The sequence below is a fragment of the Emys orbicularis genome, chromosome 3 (assembly GCF_028017835.1).
Source record: "Emys orbicularis isolate rEmyOrb1 chromosome 3, rEmyOrb1.hap1, whole genome shotgun sequence".
Classification (NCBI taxonomy): Eukaryota; Metazoa; Chordata; order Testudines; family Emydidae; genus Emys; species Emys orbicularis.
The window spans coordinates 62,464,551-62,488,141 of record NC_088685.1 but is presented as its reverse complement, the minus strand read 5'-3'; the positions used below and the strand labels follow the sequence as shown (position 1 = coordinate 62,488,141).

The window sequence follows — 23,591 nt, the reverse complement described above, 5'->3', positions numbered from 1 at the left end:
ATTGTTTTTTTGGTCTCTGCTGCTGCCTGATTATGTACTTCCAGTTCCAAATGAGGTGTGTGGTTGACTGGTCAGTTCGTAACTCTGGTGTTCATAACTCTCAGGTTCTACTGTAATTCCATCATCTTATGAATTATTAAAGCAACTGGGCAAAGCATGTAATGAATGTTATGGATGTCAAATTTGAAGTGTAAAGGATTAGCAACTGTGAGCCACCTCATAAATCACAACTAACAAAATAGTGGGAAAACTGCATTTTCTTCTCCCTCTCATAACTCACACTTGACGATACATATTTTGTTCAAACTTTTCAAAAAAGTTTCACTTTGAGGCAGACATCAAGCATGGAAAATTTCAGGCACAAAGGCTAAAATTAGGGAAGTTAGCAGCATATGAAGATGGGGTCGTTCTAGAAATTATTTTGAAGTCTTAACTTTAGCAGCCACTACATTCACCAGCCATTATTATTTTACCACTAGTAGAGTATTCTGAAATATTATTCCCTTTAAATAAGGATGAAGGTGCAGATATTTTGCATAAGCAAGCTAAAAACTTCAGGTAAAAAAGAAAAAGCCACCACACGTCCAAATTTAAGTTTGGAGAACATGGGTACAATTTTCAAACACACCTACATGACTTATGGCCCTTAAGTCCCATATTCAAAAGTGTCTTAGGCCCTTAGAAGTCTAAATCGAACTTTAAGAAATAATTCACAGGCATCAAATATGTAATAATACATTTTGACGCATTTCCTTCTTCCTCCTCTTCCCTTTCCACTATGATGTGGACAGAAGAGCTGAGGGAGTCTCTTGCTTGGAACAGAAAGGAAATGAAAGAAACAGAAAAAAGCCACACAACTGCAGCAATTGTGCACTGAAGTTTTATACAATCAAATGTTAATGAAACTTTGAAGTTTCATACATACTTATATTTATAGAATAACCGAAATTATATTCCTTGTGAAACCTAGAAAAATTAAATCATCTGTTAAACTCCCTCATCCACATAATTAAGACTGCATACGAAGATCAAACCTAACATGATCTCTGTATTACCTCACTAGACATCTCTCTCAATTCAAATACATTCCCATTGATGACTACCATTTCTGGAAACTAACTGAATGTTTTGAGATGTTCTTAACCAAGACAATTTACATTATTTTTAAAGTAATATTTCATGATAGTATTAACAGCTTTACTAAAATTTAATTGCATAATGTTTACTATATTATCACCATCCACTAATTCTGTAATACTATCAGAAAGATCAAGGGCCCCACTCTGCAAAGATTTATGCAGATGCTGAACTTGCTCACTGAGAGTAATCCAGTTGAAGTCAATGGGACTAATCATAACATAAGTCTTTGAGGCACTAGAGCCAAAGTCTCTCCAGAAAGATTTCTGGTTCAACAGTGCCTGGCCCAGTGCACTTAATCAGTTCCCTGCCACCGCAGGAGTCTTAGATAAAAGTCAGGCTGGAGGTGTCAAGTTGGTCAGCCAATCACTGTGGTACCCAAAAATTAGTGAACACTTTTGAAAATGCTGGCCTTCATCTTTCTGGCTGTGCCCATCTGTGAAATGGTAAAGATAAATACATCTTTGTGAAGCATTCACACGGATGCTTAAAAGTGTTAAATACCACAGAAAGCTCATGAGGAAATGAATCTCTTACTCATGCATGGATTAGATGATGGGGAGAGGCCCATACATTGATAGATGGAGGATACAAAAATTAAATAGCCTCATTTCCTGAGTTGTCCATCTTGTGCACTGAATGCAGAAAAAAGTATGTGAAATTGTATAATAATAGATACGTACAGGAGAGAAGAACCAAGGTTCCACAGCTGAGATAGCTTTCTTCTGATAATATGAACTCTCTGAAATCTTTCATCCTAAAGTAATCGAAATAGATTTTAAAAGTACATACCCATAGGTTGTACAGCAGTTGTGTATTCACTCTGCATGCCATTCTCATCTGCAGTCCTATGATCAAGTTTATGACATGCAGATTCCACGGTCCTAGGTTCTTCTGAATCACTGTCTATTTGATTTACTTTCTTAATTCCACTTTTTCCCCTACAAGGGCTTCTTCTACAATATAGCGACTCACTGTCCTCCATTTCCCTGTTTGTGTCAGTTAAAGCTACAGGAAGTTTTTTGCTCAGTGTTCTCTTTACTGTAGATTTGGAAGGAGAGCTTTGTGAAGACGAATCCAATTCATTTGGCAAAGGAGATGGAGTGCTGCTCTCTCTCTCTGAAGAGGATGCTTTTATTTGCATTGGTGCACTTTCATGGTAGTGGGGATTTGGTTCATATCTGGGTTTTTCTAAACCAGGAAAACAGATGACAGCTAAAAACCAGTGAGCACTGCAAAAGAAAAATAAATTAGTAAGTTTATATTGATTTAATGTTTAAAGTTATCAAAAATAAAGTGGCAAAAATTGTAGTTAGCAACGAGTATTGGGGATGGGAGTTGGTTTGTTTTTCCACTTTCCTGAACAGATTTGCTTTAAGCATCCATAACATTCTCCGAAGGCAGAATTATTCCATGTACTTAGCTAGCCACCAAACTCATTAATAGGATATGTTTAGTTAAACAGGGACACTGTCTGGATATTTCTTTCACTCATTGTTCATACTCCTCTTCCTCCTCTGAAGCTTAAATATATAAGTTTCCTTATTTTTTCCTCCTCCAGTGTGGACTAGTTTGTTAACTGCAGAGCTGATATTTTACAACTGCATCTCATTTTTTTTCCTGGAGATTCTGTACTTGCAGCCCAGCCTGCATGTTCAGTCAATCAGTCTTGACTGTTGCTGGCATGGCCAGCCCACAATCTCCAGCTCCCTAAACCCTCTAATTATAAGTATGATCCCACACACCTCTTCCAATACCATGTAACCTCTGGTGGAGGAAGAACAGAGGAAGAAGAAGTGGGGACAATGCTGCCACCATCACCACAGTGTGTGAAGCCATAGGGGAAGAGAGTTTACACTTCTTCCACTACAGTGTCCAAAAAAAAAAAAACCACTGAGAGGAAACAAACCAACCAACCAACCCAGAAACAAATCTTGTAAAGTGAGATTCAAACCCCAATTTCTCCCACAGTAGGTGTTTCATCCCTTTGCCATTACAAGTTTCACTGAGAACCTGCACCTCCACACAATCACACATGGAGTGACAGCAAATTAGAGATTGGGGGGTTGGGGGTGATCTGATTGAGCTTTCCTGGAGCTACTGTAACACAAACAAAACAGTGCTTTATACAGATGCAGCCATAGCTAAAGAGTTTTAACTAGTGGCTTTCTCTAAGAAAGGTAAAATTTTCAAATGCACTTAGACTCCCAGGGCACTTAAGGGCCATTTTAAAAAGTGACTTGGGCACTCAGAAAGCCTAAGTATCATTGAAAGTCAATGGCACTTAGGCTCCTAATTTTTTTTTAGAAAAATCAAACTTGTGTGCTTTTGCATTTTACCCCATTTCTTATTCCTTCCAGCACTTACTAGATGCACAACCATAAGTTTTTTACTTGCAGATACTATGCCAAATTCCAGTATTGCATTTGTCAAGCATTGTTTGTATGTGTTGTTAACTGTATACTTTATCACCAACTCTATAAACAGACTGATTGTTTACTAGCATCTGAATGCAAATAACATCAGTTTCAAATTTTGATTTCTAGGCTGTCTCTATACTGGACAGTTGAACCACTGGCAGCTGAACCAGTAAGATTGTAGTGCTGTAAATTGCATCCGAGTAGTTGTGTCTAAACCATCCATCCTGTTCTGAGGTCAATTCTGCCCTGTGTCCACACAGTCCTCTATTCAGCCATTGCAGTTCAGCTGTCTTCTGTATACTTATCCCACAGTTCCTGGAGGAACTCCCTGAAACAGTGGCTTGTGGGAGATTTCAAAAAGGCTTTCTGGAAGCAGATGGTCAAATTCCAGCAACTCCATCAGAAACTCAGCAATTGAGAAGACATATCCTCAAAATGAAGGCCAGGGCAAATAGTTAGAGTTCGCTCTTTTTGGCTGAAACTCCACAAAAGTGAATCATCTCAGGCTGCCTAGCAGAGGTCTTCTCAGTTGTACTGCCAACATATAAAGTAGAGTCAAAGAAGATCAGCAATTATTGGAATTTATCCTATGATTGTGAAGGATTCTCCAGGTGTTTCCTGGTCCTTGGAGTAAATGTTCCTCATGATGGAGCTAACCAGGTGGAGCACTAAGTTTGGTCCCTGACACAGAATGATGATACAGAGTTGTCTGAGACCTGGTATGAACAGCAGTGACTACAGACCTTCGTAAGAGACCAAAAACTTTTATGTGCCTTTGTGGGGAGCAAGTCCTTACAAATGTGGCATCAGACCATCAGAAAGAGCTCTGCTGACCACAGAAAAATCAGTGTGATTACCCCGGGCATCAGTTTGGTTTGGCAAGTTCACGGTGTATGCTGTTGCAATGGATCTCTACACTGCAATTTATCAACTAGCAAATATGTCTGAGATCGTTGAGAGATCTGAGTAACTGGTTCACCTGAATTGTGCTGCAGTTACAGAAGAAAAAAAAAAAAAAAAGTGTCCATTCTGTGCCCACTCCATCAAGAACAGGAGTACTTTAAAGGAAAAAGCTTGGGTGATGCAAGTCTTACTAGATCATCATAGTTGGTTCCTAGTTCTTCAACAGAGGTGCCAGGCAATATACATCATGCAAGAATTTTAAAAAACTCTGCACTTTTCAGGAACAGACCGAAGGACACACTTCCCTTCGTACATCACTGAAACTAACTGGATTTCTATCCCAACAGTGATTTTCCAGTGACCCTCCAAACCAGGGCCGGCTCCAGGCACCAGATTAACAAGCAGGTGCTTGGGGCGGCATGTGCAGCAATTCAGGGGCAGCAGGTCCCTCACTCCCTCTAGGAGCGAAGGACCTGCTGCTGAACTGCCGCTGCCGATCGCGGCTCCCCCCCCCCCCCCCCAATTGCCGCCGCCGGTCGCGATTGCGGCTTTTTTTTTTTTTTTTTTTTTTTTTGTGGCTTGGGGCGGCAGAAATGCTGGAGCCAGCCCTGCTCCAAACCCACTCCTTACCTGGGTCACAAAGACATACCCCAATGCAGACAGAAGTTGGTTCAACTACACATCCACACAGGTGCAGGATGGTTTATATAAGCATGTATATGACCATCACCAGAACGCCTGAATGGCTCTCAAACAATTTTACCCTGCAACACTGCTATAAAAGGTAAGAAACTATTATAATACTCATTTCACAAATGGAAAATTGAGACAAGAGAGATTAAATGGCTGCTTAAGGTCATATAAAAAGCCTGTGGCTGAGCTGGGACCCAGATCTCCTGAGTCCCAGTTCAGTGCTTTCATCATCCTTGTGCACTTGGAAGGCTCAACACAAAATGGCAGTGTCTAACATGCAATCACAGTACAATTGGCAACATGGGTTTTTTAATATCTGCTTGTTGTATTCTGCACATCTCTGAATGCTAGGTGGAAGTGCTTAACAGACTATACAGTAAGGAGGCCACAAAGCATCCAGCACTTATAAACATATCTGGGAAGCACAATCTGAAGCTGAGACTTACACAAACATTGTTTGAAATAGGTATGCAAATCAGATCAGAGATGCTTTGGGCTCATATTTTGCCAATACATGGGAGGATGTAGGGGACTGAACATGCTGGAACCTGAAAGACAGAAATAACTGATTGGAAAATCGTTCCCAGAGAGTAGTTATCAGTGGTTCAGTCATGCTGGAAGGGCATAACGAGTGGGGTCCCGCAGGGATCAGTTCTGGGTCCGGTTCTGTTCAATATCTTCATCGATGATTTAGATAATGGCATAGAAAGTACACTTATAAAGTTTGTGGACGATACCAAGCTGGGAGGGATTGCAAGTGCTTTGGAAGATCGGATTAAAATTCAAAATGATCTGGACAAACTGGAGAAACGGTCTGAAGTAAATAGGATGAAATTCGATATGGACAAATGCAAAGTACTCCATTAAGAAGGAGCAATCAGCTGCACACATACAAAATGGGAAATGACTGCCTAGGAAGGAGTACTGTGGAAAGGGATCTGGGGGTCAGTGCATCACAAGCTAAATATGAGTCATGAGTGTAACACTGTTGCAAAAAAAGCAAACATCCTTCTGGTATGTATTAGCAGGAGTGTTGTAAGCAAGACACTAGAAGTAATTCTTCCGCTCTACTCCGCGCTGATTAGGCAACTGGAGTATTGTGTCCAGTTCTGGGCGCCACATTTCAGAAAAGATGTGGACAAATTGGAGACAGTCCAGAGAAGAGCAACAAAAATGATTAAAGGTCTAGAAAACATGACCTATGAGGGAAGACTGAAAAAAATGGGTTTGTTTAGTCTGGAAAAGAGAAGACTTATGGGGGACAGGATAACAGTTTTCAAGTACATAAAAGGTTGTTACAAGGAGAAGGGAGAAAAATTGTTCTCCTTAACCTCTGAGGATAGGACAAGAAGCAATGATCTTAAATTGCAGCAAGGGCGGTTTAGGTTGGAGATTAGGAAAAACTTCCTGTCAGCGTGGTTAATCACTGGAATAAATTGCGTAGGGAGGTAGTGGAATCTCCATCATTGGGGATTAAGAGCAGGTTGGACAATTTATTGCAGGCATCTTAACATAACCTTTATAGTTAAGTCTCCAGCAAACAAAACAAAAACAAATAACAAGGGGGACAGAGGGATAAAGTCACACTTGAGTTATTCTCATGGATTATAATTTAAGGACATGCTCCAAAATTAAACACACATAAGAAGGCTCCATAGGGCCACAGGTATATTAGCATCAACTTCTGGTCTGATTGGTAAAGACAATAGTCTGAATCGGCAAAAATTTGCAGATTTCAAAATTTTTTAGTTAAAAATACATTCTCTACTTTAGGTTACTGCTCTGCCTTGTCTACACACAAAAACTGTGCTGCTTTAATAATTCTGGTATAGTTAAAAAGCAATACAACTCCCCCTGGGTGGATGCAGTTATAGCAGGGTAGTTTATTACCCTTCCTGAACGGGAATAAACTATACTTGTATAGCACTTTTATACTAGTCTAACTGCATCTACTTTAGGAGTTATAGTAATATAACTGTATCAGTTTAAAAAAAAAATCACGCCTGCAACTGAGAGTTATAGCAGTACGAAAACTGTATATTGACCAGTTCTTAATGAATAGCAGTGAGGACAATGGAAGAGGAGAAAAGATCTGAGATTCCATGCCCCTTGACTGTGGCTGTTAGCAAACTGCTCTAATTGTGTGCAAACAATGAGCTTGTACCCAAATTTTGATATGAATTAAGCAAAAAGCAGAACAAAATGCATTTGCAACTAGGTAGCCAATTGAACGGATACCTTAGCCTGGCATATGAAACAACAGATATAATGCAAGTACATGCTAGGGCTAAGATGCTAGGGCTTGTTGCAATGAAGTTCTTCTTTTACATTTTCTGTATTTCAGTGTTTGACTTTTAAAATTACTGGACTACAGTTTTGCATATGGACATGTGGCATGACTTAGCTAGCCACTGTTAGTTCTCAGAAACTTTGGCCTTACTTGAAACAGCTTATTCAGCCTCAAGTGGAAGAAGGTTAGAGAGAGCTGTCTACCTGCTGGAATCTAGTGGAGCAAAGCTAGATGAATGGGGAGGGCATAAAAAGCTGCTGCTGTGCTGCGGCAGCACAATCAGGGCAGAGAGGACACTTGCCGAGGCTGGAGGGCATGGTAGGAGTGACTTCTGCTTTCACTTGAGACCGCATCTGTCAGTTTCACAATTATGGCAATGATCTTATGAACCCAGAAGTCTGTTCGCCCATTCATGAGCCTGCAAAACTAGCCGTGATCAGCAGAAATAAACAAACAAACGAAAGTTCATATACCTTATACAGAAGTCCCCTCATCTCCAGAGTACTCTTCCACCTGAACAATCTTCACTGCCAACTCCAGAAATTCTTAATAGGTCTTGTGATCCCAGCATGGTCTCCAGCACCTCTTGGTTTTCAAATATCTCTTGCCTTAGACTCAACCATCCTAATGGTGTCCTCCAGTCAGATCCTTACAAGCCTTATGCTGGGTGTCCGGATGCTGTCCAATAGTACCTCAGACTCCACAGATGAAAAAAAGTCCAATGACAGGGACTAGTTCATTGAAAGACATGTTTTCATGTCTGCCCCAGAGTGGATGTTACCTTGGCCCATACTGGATTGGACCTTCAACATTTTTATTTTTTCCTTACTCTGTTTCTCAGAGCAAGCAATACCCTGCTTTCCAGGGACAAGGAAGTACCAAATTACAGAGTTTCAGCTGCAACAACCATTTTGTCTCTCAGATTCTCTCAAGTGCCCAGACATCTGCCTTGTGCCACATGGCAGAGAGTGCTCGTACAATGGCTTCTTCCAAGACTTGCTTCATAATCAGCTAGCGTTACATTAGTGGAGCCCAACATGGTGACTTGCCTTGACCAGAGGAAGTGCAATCTAAGTGTGTGACTGTCTGTGAACCAATGTGAGTAAGTTTGTGTGGACACATGGGTATGTTACAGGCATGCCAGCAGTCCAAATTTCTCTAGTATAGACAAGGCCTTTTAATACCTGATATCTTCAAAGTTCAGTGCAAATTAATGTTTAACTAAGCTCATAAGCATATTTCTAGCTCAATGGCATGTTTCAGGATTAAGAATTATTCTCACTTTGCAGCTATGAAAACAGTGGAAGAGAGAGATTAAGAGACTTGCTTAAGGCTACATAACAAACCATTGGCAGAGCAGGGAATAGAATTCAGATTCCTTGTCCTGTGCTCGGTCAACTAGATCATACTGCCTCTTTAGGGCCAACCACTGAACAAGTGCACAAAGAAAGAGGAAAATGGCTTAAGGAGCTTCTTTATAGGCCTTTTGCATACAAGCAAGATTTTGGGCAGCTTTGATAAGATCATAGATCAGAATCTCACCCTTCGTATTCCAAACATTCAGAAAGCTACCACTTCTTATAAATATGTCACTGTTCTTGGTCAAAGTTTTCATTCATTATATTATTCCAGTTGTAGTTTCCCATAAGTGTCTACATTTTCTTAAAAAGTTGGCTGAAGAGTTAATAGTAACCGCTCATGTTTCAAAAAGGGGAAATGAGTTTGGGAATGACCTTGATATTTCGTGGGCTGTAGCCCACGAAAGCTTATGCTCTAAAAAATTTGTTAGTCTCTAAGGTGCCACAAGTACTCCTGTTCTTTTTGCGGATACAGACTAACACGGCTGCTACTCTGAAACTTGATATTTTTGCTCATTTTGATGGAAGTTAGGTGAGCAGAAGGTAACGTGCTTTTGTCCTTGGAGAAGCACTTAACATTAACGCTCCCTGATGACCATTAGGAAGTCACCAAGGGTATGTCTACACTACAATTAAAAACCCGTGGTTGGCCTGTGCCAGCTGACTTGGGCATGCGGGGCTATTTAACTGCAATGTAGATATTTGGGCTCAAGCCCAGCTCTAGTACCCTGCAAGGGGGGAGGGTCCCAGAGTTCGGGCTGCAGCCTGAGCCTGAACATCTACACCACAGTTAAATAGCCCCTTACCCTGAGCCCAAGTCAGCAAGGGTATGTCTACACAGCAAAGAAAAACCTGCGGCTGGCCCACACCAGTCGATTCAGGCTCACAGGGCTTGTGCACCAGCCCAAGCCCGGAAGTCTACATGACAATGAAACAGCCCCATGACCCAAGCCCCGTGAGCCCAAGTCAGCTGGCAAGAGCCAGCCATGGGTTTTCCTTTGCTGTATAAAACTTACACTAAGTCTGCCTTCTTACACAGGGAAGGTGATGGTTTAAAAAGAATATTAAGGAAAATAATTACACCTAGATAAAGTGATGAAGACAAGAATTTCAACTGCTTCCACTTCCCTCTCCATGCAGATTCTTGGCAATTTCTTCCAAGAGAAAATTGACAAAATACAACAATCTTCTCCCTCTTCCCTCCGCTTCTCTTCCCTTCTTCCTTCCCCTTCTACAACTCACATCTCCTTCTCCCATGTCACAGATAGCTTCTGAACTAGTACTCCATCCTTATGCTCCTTGATCAGCCACCTTTTACACACTTGACTATGTTCTTGAAAACTTGTACTCCCTTGGCTTCTGTCACTCTGCTTCTCCTTGTTCTCCTCCTACTTCTCTGGTCATTCCTTCAATATGTCCTTTGAAGGAACCTTCTCCTCTGCTCTCCAACTGCCTGTGGGGAACCGACAAGCTGCGATCGATGCATCGGCAGTCGATTTAGTGGGTCTAGTGAACCGCAGATTGCTCTCCCGTCAACTCCTATACCCCACCGGATCAAGAAGAGTAGTGGGAGTCGACAGGATAGCATCTCCCGTCGACATCGCGTAGTGTGGACCCACGGTAAGTAGGATCAAAGTTACGTTGATTTGAGTTACGCTATTCATGTAACTCAAATTGGGTAGCTTCGATCGAATTTCCCCTGTAGTGTAGAAAAGGCCTCAGGCCCTAACCTTGGACTTGGACCTGGACCTGTCTCTAGATCCTTATGTCCAGGCTATATCTAAATCTTGGTGATTCTTTCTGCATAACATCTCTAAGATACAGCCTTTCTATTCATCCACACAGCTAAAACTCTCAGCCACACTCTCATCATCTCACATCTTGATTACTGCTACATCTTTCTCTCTGGCCTTCACAAATGCAATCTTACCCTGCACTCATCCATTCAGAATACAGCTGCAAAGATCATTTTCTTAACCTGTCACTTTGATGTCACCTCTCTGAGTCCACTCATTGGTTCCCCCCTTTCTATCCAATCTAACATAAGCTGTTGGTATTCACTTTCAAGGCCCTTTACAGTCCATCCCCACACTAGCTATCATCTCTCATTTGCTATTTAGCTGTCAGTATTCACCTTCAATTGGCCCATAAGAGTCTCTCTTGCCCAACTGTTAAATTTTCAAACGTACTTTCAAGCTTCCTCCCATGCTACCCCAACATGTTTGGGAGGCAGTCCCCATAAACATCTGCAAGACCATTGCATTACCTACCTTCAAATCTCTCCTTAAAACTCTCCTTTACTGTGATGCCTACAAAAAACTTGATGACTGTTGTTTCTGCGTACCAGCAACCTCACTGCCTATTATGATGACCAAAGCTGTCTCTCTGTTGCCTTGTACTCCTCAATCTGTCTGTATCTGTCTGTTATCTCTTGCCTTATACACCTCTACCCCAATATAACGCTGTCCTCGGGAGCCAAAAAAAAATCTTACCGCGTTATAGGTGAAACCGCGTTATATCGAACTTGCTTTGCTCCGCCGGAGTGCGCAGTCCCACCCCCCGTGGAGCACCGCTTTACCGCGTTATATCCAAATTCGTGTTATATCGGGTCACGTTATATCGGGGTAGAAGTGTACTTAGATTGCAAACTCCTGGGACCAGGGACTGTTTTTGTTTGTACAGGACCCAGCACAAGACTAGAGCTCCTAGGTACCATGGTAATATAAATAATAAATGTTATCAGCTGTGGGGGCTTGGCCCCATTGGAACCAAGAGCAGGCAACTTCAATGCCTTAGGGGGTCTCATAATCCATCAGTTAAAAAAAAAAAAAAGGTTTCAATGTAAAAAGTTAAAAACCCCAACAGTACTGACTAAAACCAGATTAGAAGAGAAAGTTTTAAATAAAGCTAGGTGAAAAATAAGATCTCTCTCATGAAAACGGTCTCATTTTTGCTCAATCTTCATATTTCCTAATAATTCATGTGTTATGACAATTGCAGTGTCCTTCCATTTTTGAAAGTTTTTACCAGTTTGAGATACACTCAACATATGAAACGGGGAAGTTTGCTGTAACTTCAAGTGCAATCACTGTAAGCATGCTTTTCATTTAAAAATTGGCAATCCAAACAACTTCTACTGTATAAAATTAATAAAAGGCAGTTTTCTTACGCTTCATTAAGGGGAACAAAAATAAAATCCTTCTCAAAAATGTCAACATGCCGTGTCCATGTTTTTACTCGCCCATGTCGCTTCTGCTGTACTCTGTAAGACACCAAAAGCAGAGAAAAAATATTCAGTATCATTGTACAATATTTTATGCCACCATGTAATCTTTGTTTTGTTGGACTATTTTTATTATTATTATTATTTTTAAGACTACCTTTACCTTTCTGGATATTTTCATATTAGCACTAGTGGAAAAAGTTTCTTAAGATTTGTAGTGCATATTCTACATTTATGATTCTTGGAATAAGACTTCCGAGATTCTGGCTAGCATCAGCAGCTAAAATACAATTCCATATATTTTTTCTACAGGTTTTATTTGTGTAATGTCTCTATTCTAATGGCCTTCATTGTGTTTAGCACTTAATACATCACACTTACGATAGATTTGCAGTTTCATGAAGATTTCTTCTCTCTCTTTGATTAAGGCGTTTATAGAAAAATGAACTGAACACATGAATTCTGTCAGCATCTTCTTTTTTCAGTTTTTCTAGGACCAAATACCTGTTTTAAGAAAAAGAGCCTATTATTATTATTATTTTTTTTTAATTCCTGCAGTTCTTTTATGTAAAGCTCTGTGTTAGTCTACTAGCTGACAAAGTCTGCCACATTGTGGCCATACTGACTAGACAGCAGCGCCCACCCAAAAGGTGCCCCTCATTAAATTGGAATGAACTGCAAAAGTGTCATGGCTCAGTTAACTAACTAGAGTGAAACTAACAAATGCTGTGCTACCCACACTTTAAGACAACATTTTTACTCAAGCAATTTCATTACTTTTTGTGGGTTTGAGTTGGTCCTTTATTATGGGTTTCTGTTTAATTTCTTTTGTTATCAAAGCATGTAGAAGATTTAAACTTATTAGTTAATGGGTCACTGACACAATGTACAAAAAAAAAAAAGCAGCAACCTTGAAGCTCTGTTACAAAAGAAAGAGAAATTAACATTCTAAAACGGAGGCCATCAGTCTTCTCTTTTCTTCTAAAATATATTTTAATAAATATATTAAATTTATATATACATACACTTTTACATATTAGGCACCAAACCTCAGTCACATGATTATGTCATTTAATACCATAGGTTGAAAACTGGCATTTTTAAAAATCGCATTCTAAGGGAATGCTAAAAGACTTCTGATTAGCAAATTCTATAAATCAAAATAATTAAATTCACCTTAAAGAGAGGAAGGTCAAACTAAGGTTATTTTCTTCCCTACTTAGTTATCACTATTTTTCCTCTTATAGAGAAGCTTTGCAGAATCTTGTTTTCAAATTAAATGTGTGTCAAACAGGACAAAGCATAAGATTAAATAACAGGAGTACTTGTGGCACCTTAGAGACTAACAAATTTATTAGAGCATAAGCTTTCGTGGGCTACAACCCACTTCTTCGGATGCATATGCATATGCATCCGAAGAAGTGGGTTGTAGCCCACGAAAGCTTATGCTCTAATAAATTTGTTAGTCTCTAAGGTGCCACAAGTACTCCTGTTATTTTTGCGGATACAGACTAACACGGCTGCTACTCTGAAACATAAGATTAAAAACCTTTTAACAAAATAACAATTCAACTTTTAAATCTGGCAGACATACATGGCTTGAAACCAAGTCATGTTAATTGGCCTACAGAGCTTTCAAGAGCCATAGCGAGGAGATGCTAAAAACCAGCTTGAAATAACCAAACTTACTTTAAATAAAAATCAATAATAACATCATTTAAAAATTCTCCTTCATTTAGGCAATGGAGGTCTTCATTGGTCACAGAAATACCACCTTTAGCAGGAGGAGGTGGATAAACTATCAACCTGCAAAGAAAAATACATTAAATAATAAATATGAAACTCCACAGAAAGTAGTAAAGCATTGCAAAAACACAGAAAGACATCTTACTTTTCTATAGGACCGATAAAGACTGTATGTGGCTCTCCAATTTCATCATCATCATCAAAAAATTGAAACGGAGGTGCATTTCGCAGCTGCATTTTGGATTCAGAGACAACCTTATAAAAATGAATATAATATTTATTCCAACTGTACACTCAAAGTTCATAAAATTAAATTATTAAATCCTTGTAAATTCCCCCAAGAAGACAACATGTTCCATTGTTTTAAAAAAATGCTTTGAGAGGCTAAGCAGAGGCATTTTCCTGACAGGGTGGTAATATCATTAGTACCATGGTCTAAAAGATCCATTTAACATAACAAAGGGAAGAAAAACAGTTTTAATTCATTTATGGTATTTATGTCAGTCTGACTGGCAGACAAACTAAAGTGATAGCTCAAAATTCTACAAGCTCTTAGGGAGTTACATTCGGTGAAAAGAAAACACTAATTACATTTAACAACAGTCAAGCAAAATAATTTTCCTCTTCTGGAATTGTACCAATGTAACACATTTACCTAAAATTCTGCAAAAATGAAATATTTGAACTAAAAGCTAGAAAGACAAAAAATATATACTAAAAGACAATTTCTCCTAGTGAAACAGCACAGTCTAAGCATAGTATTTGTAAATCAAATGACATCACAATTCAGACTAAAGCTTTGGTCCAGAACAAAATATATTTACATTTTTTATTTTGTTTTCTTTAAGAGAAGAAGCGCTTCCTTTGGAGTTGTCTTCCAAGGATTTTGTAAAGGCCACAAGCCTACCATTGGCTTCTTCAAATGGAATTTTCACAAAGAAATCAGAAATATTATTCCTGATACCAATCTCAGCAACAATTTTTTCAAATATTGTATTTCCATGAGCATCAAGGCCAGTCTCAAAAATCAGAACAATGTACTGTTCTTCTGGATCTAAGGAAAAACAGATACACAATTGTCAATTTACTTAAAAATGCATAAACATCTATCTGGATGTTCCTGTTTGAAAGTTATTGATGTTAAACAGCCTTAAGTTAAAACAAATGCATTAAAACAGTAATGCCAAAATTTTACAACTTGGATTCCCAAAGTTAATCCTCATTTTCACAGGTGCGGAACCGCCACAAATCCCATGAGTATTGTGTGTTCTTATGTATTCTGAAATATCAGGCACATTTGATTTACAAGGTTCAAAATTAATGCACAAAGACATGCATCTAGATTTGAAAAATTTGGCCTAAGTTTGTTTAGCATGGTAAAGTTATCCTAAATACAGATAATCTAAAATACAAACATGCATAGATTTCTCACTCTAAAAAAAAAAAATCTCATAACAACAGCAGCATAAAACGATGTGTACTGGGGGGGGGAGGAAGAAATACTGTTAAAGAGAACAGAAAATGCGATAATTGCTTGCTGGCCATATTAAGCACATACATGAAGTATATTTTTGGAGGATTTAAAACAAAAAAACCTCACTATAATCAGTTTATTCGCCCATGTCTTACGTTTTGTCTAGCTATTTACACCTGTGCAAAGTATTGCAAAATACTACCATTATCATTTGGAAATGTGGAGAATCACACCTGATACAAATATTAAAAAAGACACAGAGTCAGAGGTCCTAACATACTTTAAAATGCAGCATCTTCTCTGTAACTTGGACCTCACTAAAAAGCAAATGAAATTAACAAGTCACCCATACTTTCTCTTTTTTTGTATTATATCTGCTGTCTTGTAATTTCAGTATAATTTCATATCAGTCTAAGAAGAACATAAGAATGGCCCTACTGGGTCAGACCAAGGTCCATCTAGCCCAGTATCCTATCTTCCGACAGTGACCAATGCCACGTGCCCCAGAAGGAATGAAAAGAACAGGTAATCCATCCCCTGTTGCTCATTCCCAGCTTCTGGCAAACCTAGGCTAGGGACACCATTCCTACCCACCCTGGCCATTGATGGACCTATCCTCCATGAATTTATCTTGTTCTTTTTTTAATCCTGTTATGGTCTTGGCCTTCACAACATCCTCTGGCAAGGAGTTCCACAGGTTGACTGTGTGTTATGTGAAGAAATACTTCATTTTATGTGTTTTAAACCTGCTGCCTATTAATTTTATTTGGTGACCCCTATTTCATGTGTTATGAAAAGTAAACAATGTTTCCTTATCTACTTTCTCTACATCAGTTATGATTTTATAGACCTCAATCATATCTCCCCTTAGCCGTCTCTTTTCCAAGCTGAAAAGTCCCAGTCTTATTCATCACTCCTCATACAGAAGCCGTTCCATACCCCCTCATCATTTTTGTTGCCCTTTTCTGAACCTTTTCCAATTCCAATACATCTTTTTTGAGATGGGGCGACCACATCTGCACACAGTATTCAAGATGTGGGCGTACCATGGATGTATATAGAGGCAACATGATATTTTCTGTCCTATTATCTATCCCTTTCTTAATTATTCCCAGCATTCTGTTAGCTTTTTTGACTGCCTCAGCACATTGAGTGGATGTTTTCAGAGAACTATCCACAATGACTCCAAGATCTCTTTCTTGAGTTGTAACAGCTAATTTAGACCCCATCGTTGTCTATCTGGAGACAGGGGGCTTAATTGTTCCCATATCAACACCAGTATTCATTAACAGCAATGCCACTGAAATCAATGGAGTTACACCAATGTATATCTGGTATAAGAGGAGAGTCATATTATATGTATGTGTGCGCGCGCACTTTTACAGACCTAGAATAAGCAGGTCCCCGTTCTGAAATGTTTATAATCTAAATTAGGTTTATAATCTAAATGGACAAAGAACCAAAAGGATTAGGGTTAAGAAAGCAACATACAAGTAAACTGACTTGAGCTGAAGTTTACCACATACTTTGATTTCACTATTTGTTGATTTTGTAATTTCTTTACTAATAAATCCATCTGCCTTCTCTTACGAGCTGGAGCAATGTGCCAGCTCATCTATTACTATGTGACATTTAAAACATCCACCCTGTCTTTCCCGTCCACCACCCTCCCAAACAGACATGGCTGCAAAGGAAAAAGGCACTTGGATGATACCAGATTAAATTTGAATAAAAGGAGCATCTGGGAAAGACTCTTCATGCTCTCTCCTGCTTCTAGAAATCTGGAGTATCTGCAGCCACTTTGGGAGGAACCAGACTTTAGTACAGGAGTTTAGGAGTCTGTCCTGTTAAACATTATGGTAACCCTAGTTACAGGGCTGTTCCTAGACATTGTGGTGCCCTACGCAGCGCTCCCCCCCTACCCCCCCCATGGGGGGAGGGGGCTGGCCAGCACCAGGCCTCCGTGGGGGGTGGGGGGACTGTGCCCAAGGTCTGTGGGGGGCAGGAGCAGGCTTGGGGGGCAGGGAGGAACTGCCACCCCAGAACACACCGGTGGCGCAGAGTGGGCTGGGGCCGGGTCACTCCATTTCCCGCCGCCCGGTGAGTGCACATCATGCCTGACCCCTGCTGCAGTCCCCCGGGACGTAGCTCAGGGGAAGGGGTGGAGTGGGGGCGGGGCTGGGGCAGAGCAGGGGTGGGAAGAGGTGGGGCGGGGGCTATGAGGAAGGGGTGGAATGGGGGGGCAGGGCAGGAAGAGGTGGGGTGGGGGCGGGGCAGGGGCTATGGGTGGAGTGGGGGCAGGGCTGGGATGGAGCAGGGGTCGGAAGAGGCAGGGTGGGGCAGAGCAGGAGCAGGGCCTATGGGGAAGAGGTGGAGTGGGCACGGGGTGGGGACGGACAGCTTTCCTGGATGGCTCAGCCAGCCGGGGGATCAGGTTGGCCACTGGAGCAGCGTACAGCTGTGTAGGGCACTAGGAAATTTGGGGCTATTTGGTGCCCCAAATTTCCTGGTGCCCTATGCAGCTGCGTAGTTTGCATATGGGTAAGGAGGGCCCTGCCTAGTTAGTCACTAACTCAGAGAAAAGGAGTATGAAAGTAGATCCAATATTGTTTTTTGAAAGTTTCATATTTTAAGGCCAGAAGGGACCATTAGATAATCTATTCTTAACTCCTGCATAACATAGACCATAGCATTTCATCCAGTTACCCCAGCACGGAGTCCAATAAATTGTGTTTGACTGAAGCATATCTTTTAGATAGGCATCTATTCTTGATTGAAAGACATCAAGAGATGGAGAATCTACCATTTCCCTTGGTAGGCAGTTCCAACGGTTAGTCACCCTCTGTCAAAAATCTGTGCCATATTTCTAATTTGAATCTGTCTGGTTTTAACTTCCAGCCATGGGTTCCTATTATACCTTTCTTCACTGAAAGAAAGAGCCCTTAGTACCCAGTATTTTCTTCCCATGAAGATAACTGTGTGTAAGTACCAAGTCACCTCTGATCTTTTTGATAAATTTAACAGATTGAACTGCTTCAACCTGTCACTGTCAGGCATTTTTTCCAGCCCTTCAATCATTAGCCAAACAGGCACATCTTTTCATTCTTTCCCTAATGAAAAGAACATGAGGGCCCAGAATGAAAGTGAATGAGTGAATTTTTTTGTGGTAATGAGTTTCACAGATTGGCTGTGCACTACACTGAAAAAAAAACAAACACAAAAACACATACACCACCCACACAAAATTCTGCAGAAGCAAGTCCCAGAGCCCGGGTCAACTGACTGTCTTGTGGTGCTCGCACTATGGGGCTAAAATAGCAATGCAGACATTCTTGCTCAGAATGGAATCTTGGCTCTGCAACCCCATAGGTGGGGTTGGGTGTTGGAGCCCAGGTCGGAACATCTACGCTGCTATTTTTAGCCCTGTAGCATGAGCCCTAGTCAGTTGATTCGGGCTCTGAGACGCCCTGCTGTGTGGTTTTTCCCACCTCCCCCAGTGTTGACACACCCTAAAATAGAGAATATTTTGGGGGAGTTTTAAAATTTGCTACTAAACTGTTCAGTATGATTTAGTAGCAATCTGATGTATACTATATAACCCAAATAAGATTGAGATGATGTTCAAAGGATGCTCAAACCAACCAGCAAAAATAGCGGACATATCAGCATACCACGAAAGTTGAGAGTATTGGCTCATTCATTTCTAAGGTTTGTGACCAGGGGAGTCTTGTTGGTTCCCCTGTTGCTACTGGATTTTCAAGTTGCAGCAGACGTTAAATGAGTTTTGGTGGTATTGTTTGGGCTTAGAACGACTGAGGTGGTTAAGAGCTACTGATATTACATGTCTGGATGCCCTTTCAATTTTTTAAAAGTGCGTTTTATGGAACAATTTGTAATATAATATATAAACAAAGTACAAACATAGGAAGACGTTTATGAGAAACACTTGTCACTCATTAGGAAACACCTTGGTAATTCACTTGTAAACCCAATTCGCTAAGCAACATGTGATTTATCCAAGTGGTTTCTGAAGCACCTATCTCTGTGGTACCTGAATTGGTCATCCCTAACTTTTAAGAAACACTTTTCAAATCACGCTTCTACACTTATGTCTTTTCAATCTTCTTAAAAATAAAGTGATTATTAAAAAAGTTATCTTTGGTTGACAAGGGCTCAAACTGTGCAGGTATCCAGAGTAACTCCAGATGTTAGGAATCTGTCTAATATGCCCTATGGGAAATCACTAGGGTCATCTCTGAGTGAGAGGCTGAAATGGTCAAGAAAGAAAAGTAGGTTTTAACCTACTATTATTTATTTTATATTACAGACTTAAGAACTATGCAGAGATTAATCTCATATTTAGTGTCTATATGTCTAAATAGTTTTACAAGCTAGCACTTTCAGCAGCAAAAGTAACCTGTGAGAATTTCTGTTCATAGCTGATGGCTATGGATCATTGTTTACCTTTTCCAAGCAGTTTCCATGGAAACAAACTGCACTGGGAATAAATTTTTATATTTTTTGTTAAAGACCTAGGTTACTTAATTCTCAAAATAAATTGTCCCCACACATTCATCCTTTTGGAGTCATGCACTCAAATGCATACATTCTGAATGTTAACAGTAGTTAAGCCAAGCTTCCAGATCTACTCCTAGGGGTGAACCATTACAGCTTCTGACAAGACTGCAGCATTCTACACCCTGACTTTGCTCAGCAGTTGACATACAACATTCCCTAGCTCCTCGGGGTCAGAATAAGGGAGACGATTGCAAAACACTGCAACATTAAGTGGTGTCACTGCCTGACTGCTCACCTCCTTGCCCTGAGATACTGATGGAGGGGACTGGCTGATGCAGGGTGGGGTCTGCTGCAAGACTAAGTTTAAACAGCTTCCACTGCTATTTGCTGGTACTACTCTGTTGCTTTTTGTGCTTTTGTTTTATAAAAAGCATGGTACCAGCATGTACCAATAGCCCTTGGTTTAGTGGAAGAGGTTCTCAGAAATAAGTATAGGTTTTTAAAGCTCAGTCCCACCCAAAATGGGGGAGAGTTGGCAGGTAGCATACTAGACTAAACCCATAACTTTAAGAACTAAAAACTGAACAGAACAAATTAAAAAACAACAAACAACAACAACAACAACAAAAACACAACACCTTTAAATCTGGTAAGCCATCAGCAGTTCTTTGTAAACCCACCACCAACAGGATTTAAGGTACAGCTCTCCCTCTTGGCTACCTCCTTTTAAAAATGGGATTTCAGTGCTTTTTAGGCATATGCATAAAGGCAAACAACTCTCAAATACATAACTACTTTTAGTAGTGATTCTATATCTGCCTGGCTTGGCATACAACTCCAAATGTGAAGACCTATGCTGGCAATTTCATAAAGGAAATACTTATTTTCTCTGATCAGATCTTTGCTGCCATGAAAATAGGAATCTTCTGACAAGCTCTAATTCTCAGCTTCTGGTTTCCAGTCTCCATTTCCACATATACTGAACAAGGAAAGGGTTTAAAATATTGACGTGTTCAAAAACTAAAATAGATGCTTCCTCTTACCACAAATTTTCAGTTTTTATGGAAATGGGACTGGAAAGGGGACTGTTAGTCACCAGTTGAGAGGAATCACTAAAAATCCATTTCACTGCTCAGCAGGCAAACAGAAACTGCACTTACCACAATACAAATAATAATGATGATAAAGCATTAGGCTGAAAACCAGCCTGTGACCATAGTCTGAGGAAGAAAGAGTTTAAAACACTTATTAAAAATTTGCTCTAAAATAAATTTTATTTATTTTTATTTTTACTGAATATGCATACTTCCGGGGTGGTTGAAGGCAATTCTTGCATAATCATAGAAACATAGGGCGGGAAGGGATCTTGAGAGGTCATCAACTCCAGCCGCCTGTGCTAGGGTAGAACAGGAGTACACCTAGACCACCCCGTCATGTGTTTGTCCAACCGGCTATTAAAAACCTCGCATGAGGAGGATCCCACAACCTCCCGTGGAAGCATATTCCAGAACTTAACTACCTTTATGGTTAGAAAGCTTTTCCTAATATCTAACCTAAATCTCCCTTGCTGTAGATTAAGCATGACTACTTGTCCTACCTCCAGTAGACATTAAAATTCAACTATATCAACTTTCTGAAACAAAAAATTGCCCGCAATACATTCCAAGAACTTATTGGAAATTTTCTGTTTTGCACAATTACTTTTCCAACAGATGTCTGAGTAGTTAAAGTCCCCCATCACTACTAGGTTCTGTGTTTTGGATATTTCTGTTATGTGGCTGAAGGCAATCTTCCTTCAGTTAACACCACAAGTGAAGCATAACTTGTGTGTTGCTTAAATTCAGTACAAACATACATACACATACATTTAATCTTAAACATATTTATGTAAGAGTGATGGACTGCATACTAGATAGAAAAGTACAGTAGATTAATATGCTATGCTTTAAACTCAGGAACTCTAAAATGAAATTCAGCTTAAATCTAAAATAAAATAAAATAATTCTTGACTTCCTGGCAAATATTTGACCACATCACAAGATTGCCATAAGAACGTGGTATAATTTGTTACTGTTTCTATTCAAGCAGAGGTCCAGATGTAGAAAGGGGTGGTAGCAGTGAAATTATAACATGACCTTGTCATGACAATTTAACACCCCACATAAAAACTTACTCACCTGTGTTTCACCAGGATTACTGATAAAGAACTAGTTTTACTAACCTGACAAATATTAACAATAACATGTACATAGGGGTGAATGGGAGAATAGAACGTTGCTGGGCTGTTTAAAGTTGTCTTGTCAGAGATGCACAGGAAGGCAACAGTGTCTGACTAAACCATATATTACTCTAGCCAGTGATATTAGTCTCACTTTTTTAAAGCACTTAAAAGATGACCAAATTTTAAAACACAATTTAAGTTACAGTAATAGACAAACTAGGTTTACTTACTCACTCCTTTACAGTCATACCAGACATTATCCTTCTCCCTACTCATCTTCAGTTGGGATCTCAAGCTAAGACAGGCAGCAGGTACTGTTTGCAGAAACACTACTGGTAACTTTCGGACACCACACCACTCGCATTTGGTAAGTTCAGAAGTTTTTAAATTAATCTCTCGGGAATCACTTTCTGACTCTAGGGAAAAAAACAAAATTTCATTAAAGCCTATATGAAGATGCCCTTTGCAACTTTTCATGTTAGTTTTAATGAGAACTGACAATTCATTTGTTTGCTGCAGACAAAGGAATTTTTAACAAGTCTCAGATTCAAAACTACATAGGTGGTGATTTCTGTTTCGAAATTAAAAGGCTCTATTGTCAATAGGCAGGAAAGCCATTAAACTTAGTGCAAAGACACACTAAATTTATTCTAATCCATTCTTTATTCCATGGAAAAAAAAGATTCCCAGGGTAATTACATTTGTCTCTGCCTGCAGTATTGCAAATTTTAAAATGAACCTATGAAATGTGCTTTGCCCATGTCCTCTAAGGCAGCGGTTCTAACCGGGGGTCCGAAGCCGCCTGGGGGGGGGGGGGGGCAGTAAATAGGTTTCAGGGGGTCCGCCAAGCAGAGTCAGCGTTAGACTCGCCAGAGCCCCCCTGCCGCCTCTGCACAGGGGCTGGACCCCAATGCCACCCCATGGATGCTGGAGCTGAAGCATGAGCAACTGAGCTTCGTGGGCCCCCCTGTGGTGTGGGGCTCCAGGCAACTGCCTGCTTGCTACCTTCTAACACCGGCCCTGCATTTTATATGCAGAAAAACAATTGTTGCAGCACAGGTGGGCAGTGGAGGGACCTCAGAAAGAAAAAGGTTGAGAACCCCTGCTCTAAGGAAGGGGAGTTTTAAAATGAAGAAGGGAATAAAGACACACACAAACTGTGATTGCCTGGTAGCTCCTAGAAAAGGGTGAGAGACCACACCAAAATGGTACAGTTCTTTAAAGGAGTGAACTTGAGCTATATTACATAGCTTTCCAATTTATAGCTATATTTTATTGGCCGAGCAAAGTGAAGTCCTAGACATAAATAGCTGACATTTCTCCATTTAGATGTAACACAGTAACTATTGAACAACACAATTTCAAAATTTCAGAGAATATTCCTGGCCTCAATGGACAGAACCCTATTGATTTTGGTGAAAAAGGGGGAAATGCAAGCCATACAAGGCCCCTGGCATCTGGTTAACAGACCCAGCAGCTTCAACCAAGTCTAGAATTGCTTACATATCAAAGAATCTATTGATGGCAGCCATTACAACTTCCATCATAACAATACCCTGCACTCTCCCAATCTCAGCTCTGTCCAGCCTCTCAGAAGATTTTAACATG

The 23,591-nt window shown here is 40.2% G+C and overlaps 1 protein-coding gene across 1 annotated transcript in view; it reads right to left on the bottom strand.

Annotated features, from left to right (window-relative positions):
* The window catches only part of SENP6 (SUMO specific peptidase 6), a 165,544-nt gene that overhangs the window by 17,277 nt on the left and 124,676 nt on the right, over positions 1–23,591 (bottom strand). Inside the window, exons 13-19 of the mRNA XM_065402243.1 lie at positions 22,214–22,399; positions 14,595–14,824; positions 13,916–14,025; positions 13,714–13,830; positions 12,406–12,528; positions 11,971–12,063; positions 1,930–2,369 (exon numbers count right to left, since the gene is read on the bottom strand). Coding sequence (XP_065258315.1) covers positions 1,930–2,369; positions 11,971–12,063; positions 12,406–12,528; positions 13,714–13,830; positions 13,916–14,025; positions 14,595–14,824; positions 22,214–22,399 — 1,299 coding nt within the window. The remainder of the gene's footprint in view (positions 1–1,929; positions 2,370–11,970; positions 12,064–12,405; positions 12,529–13,713; positions 13,831–13,915; positions 14,026–14,594; positions 14,825–22,213; positions 22,400–23,591) is intronic.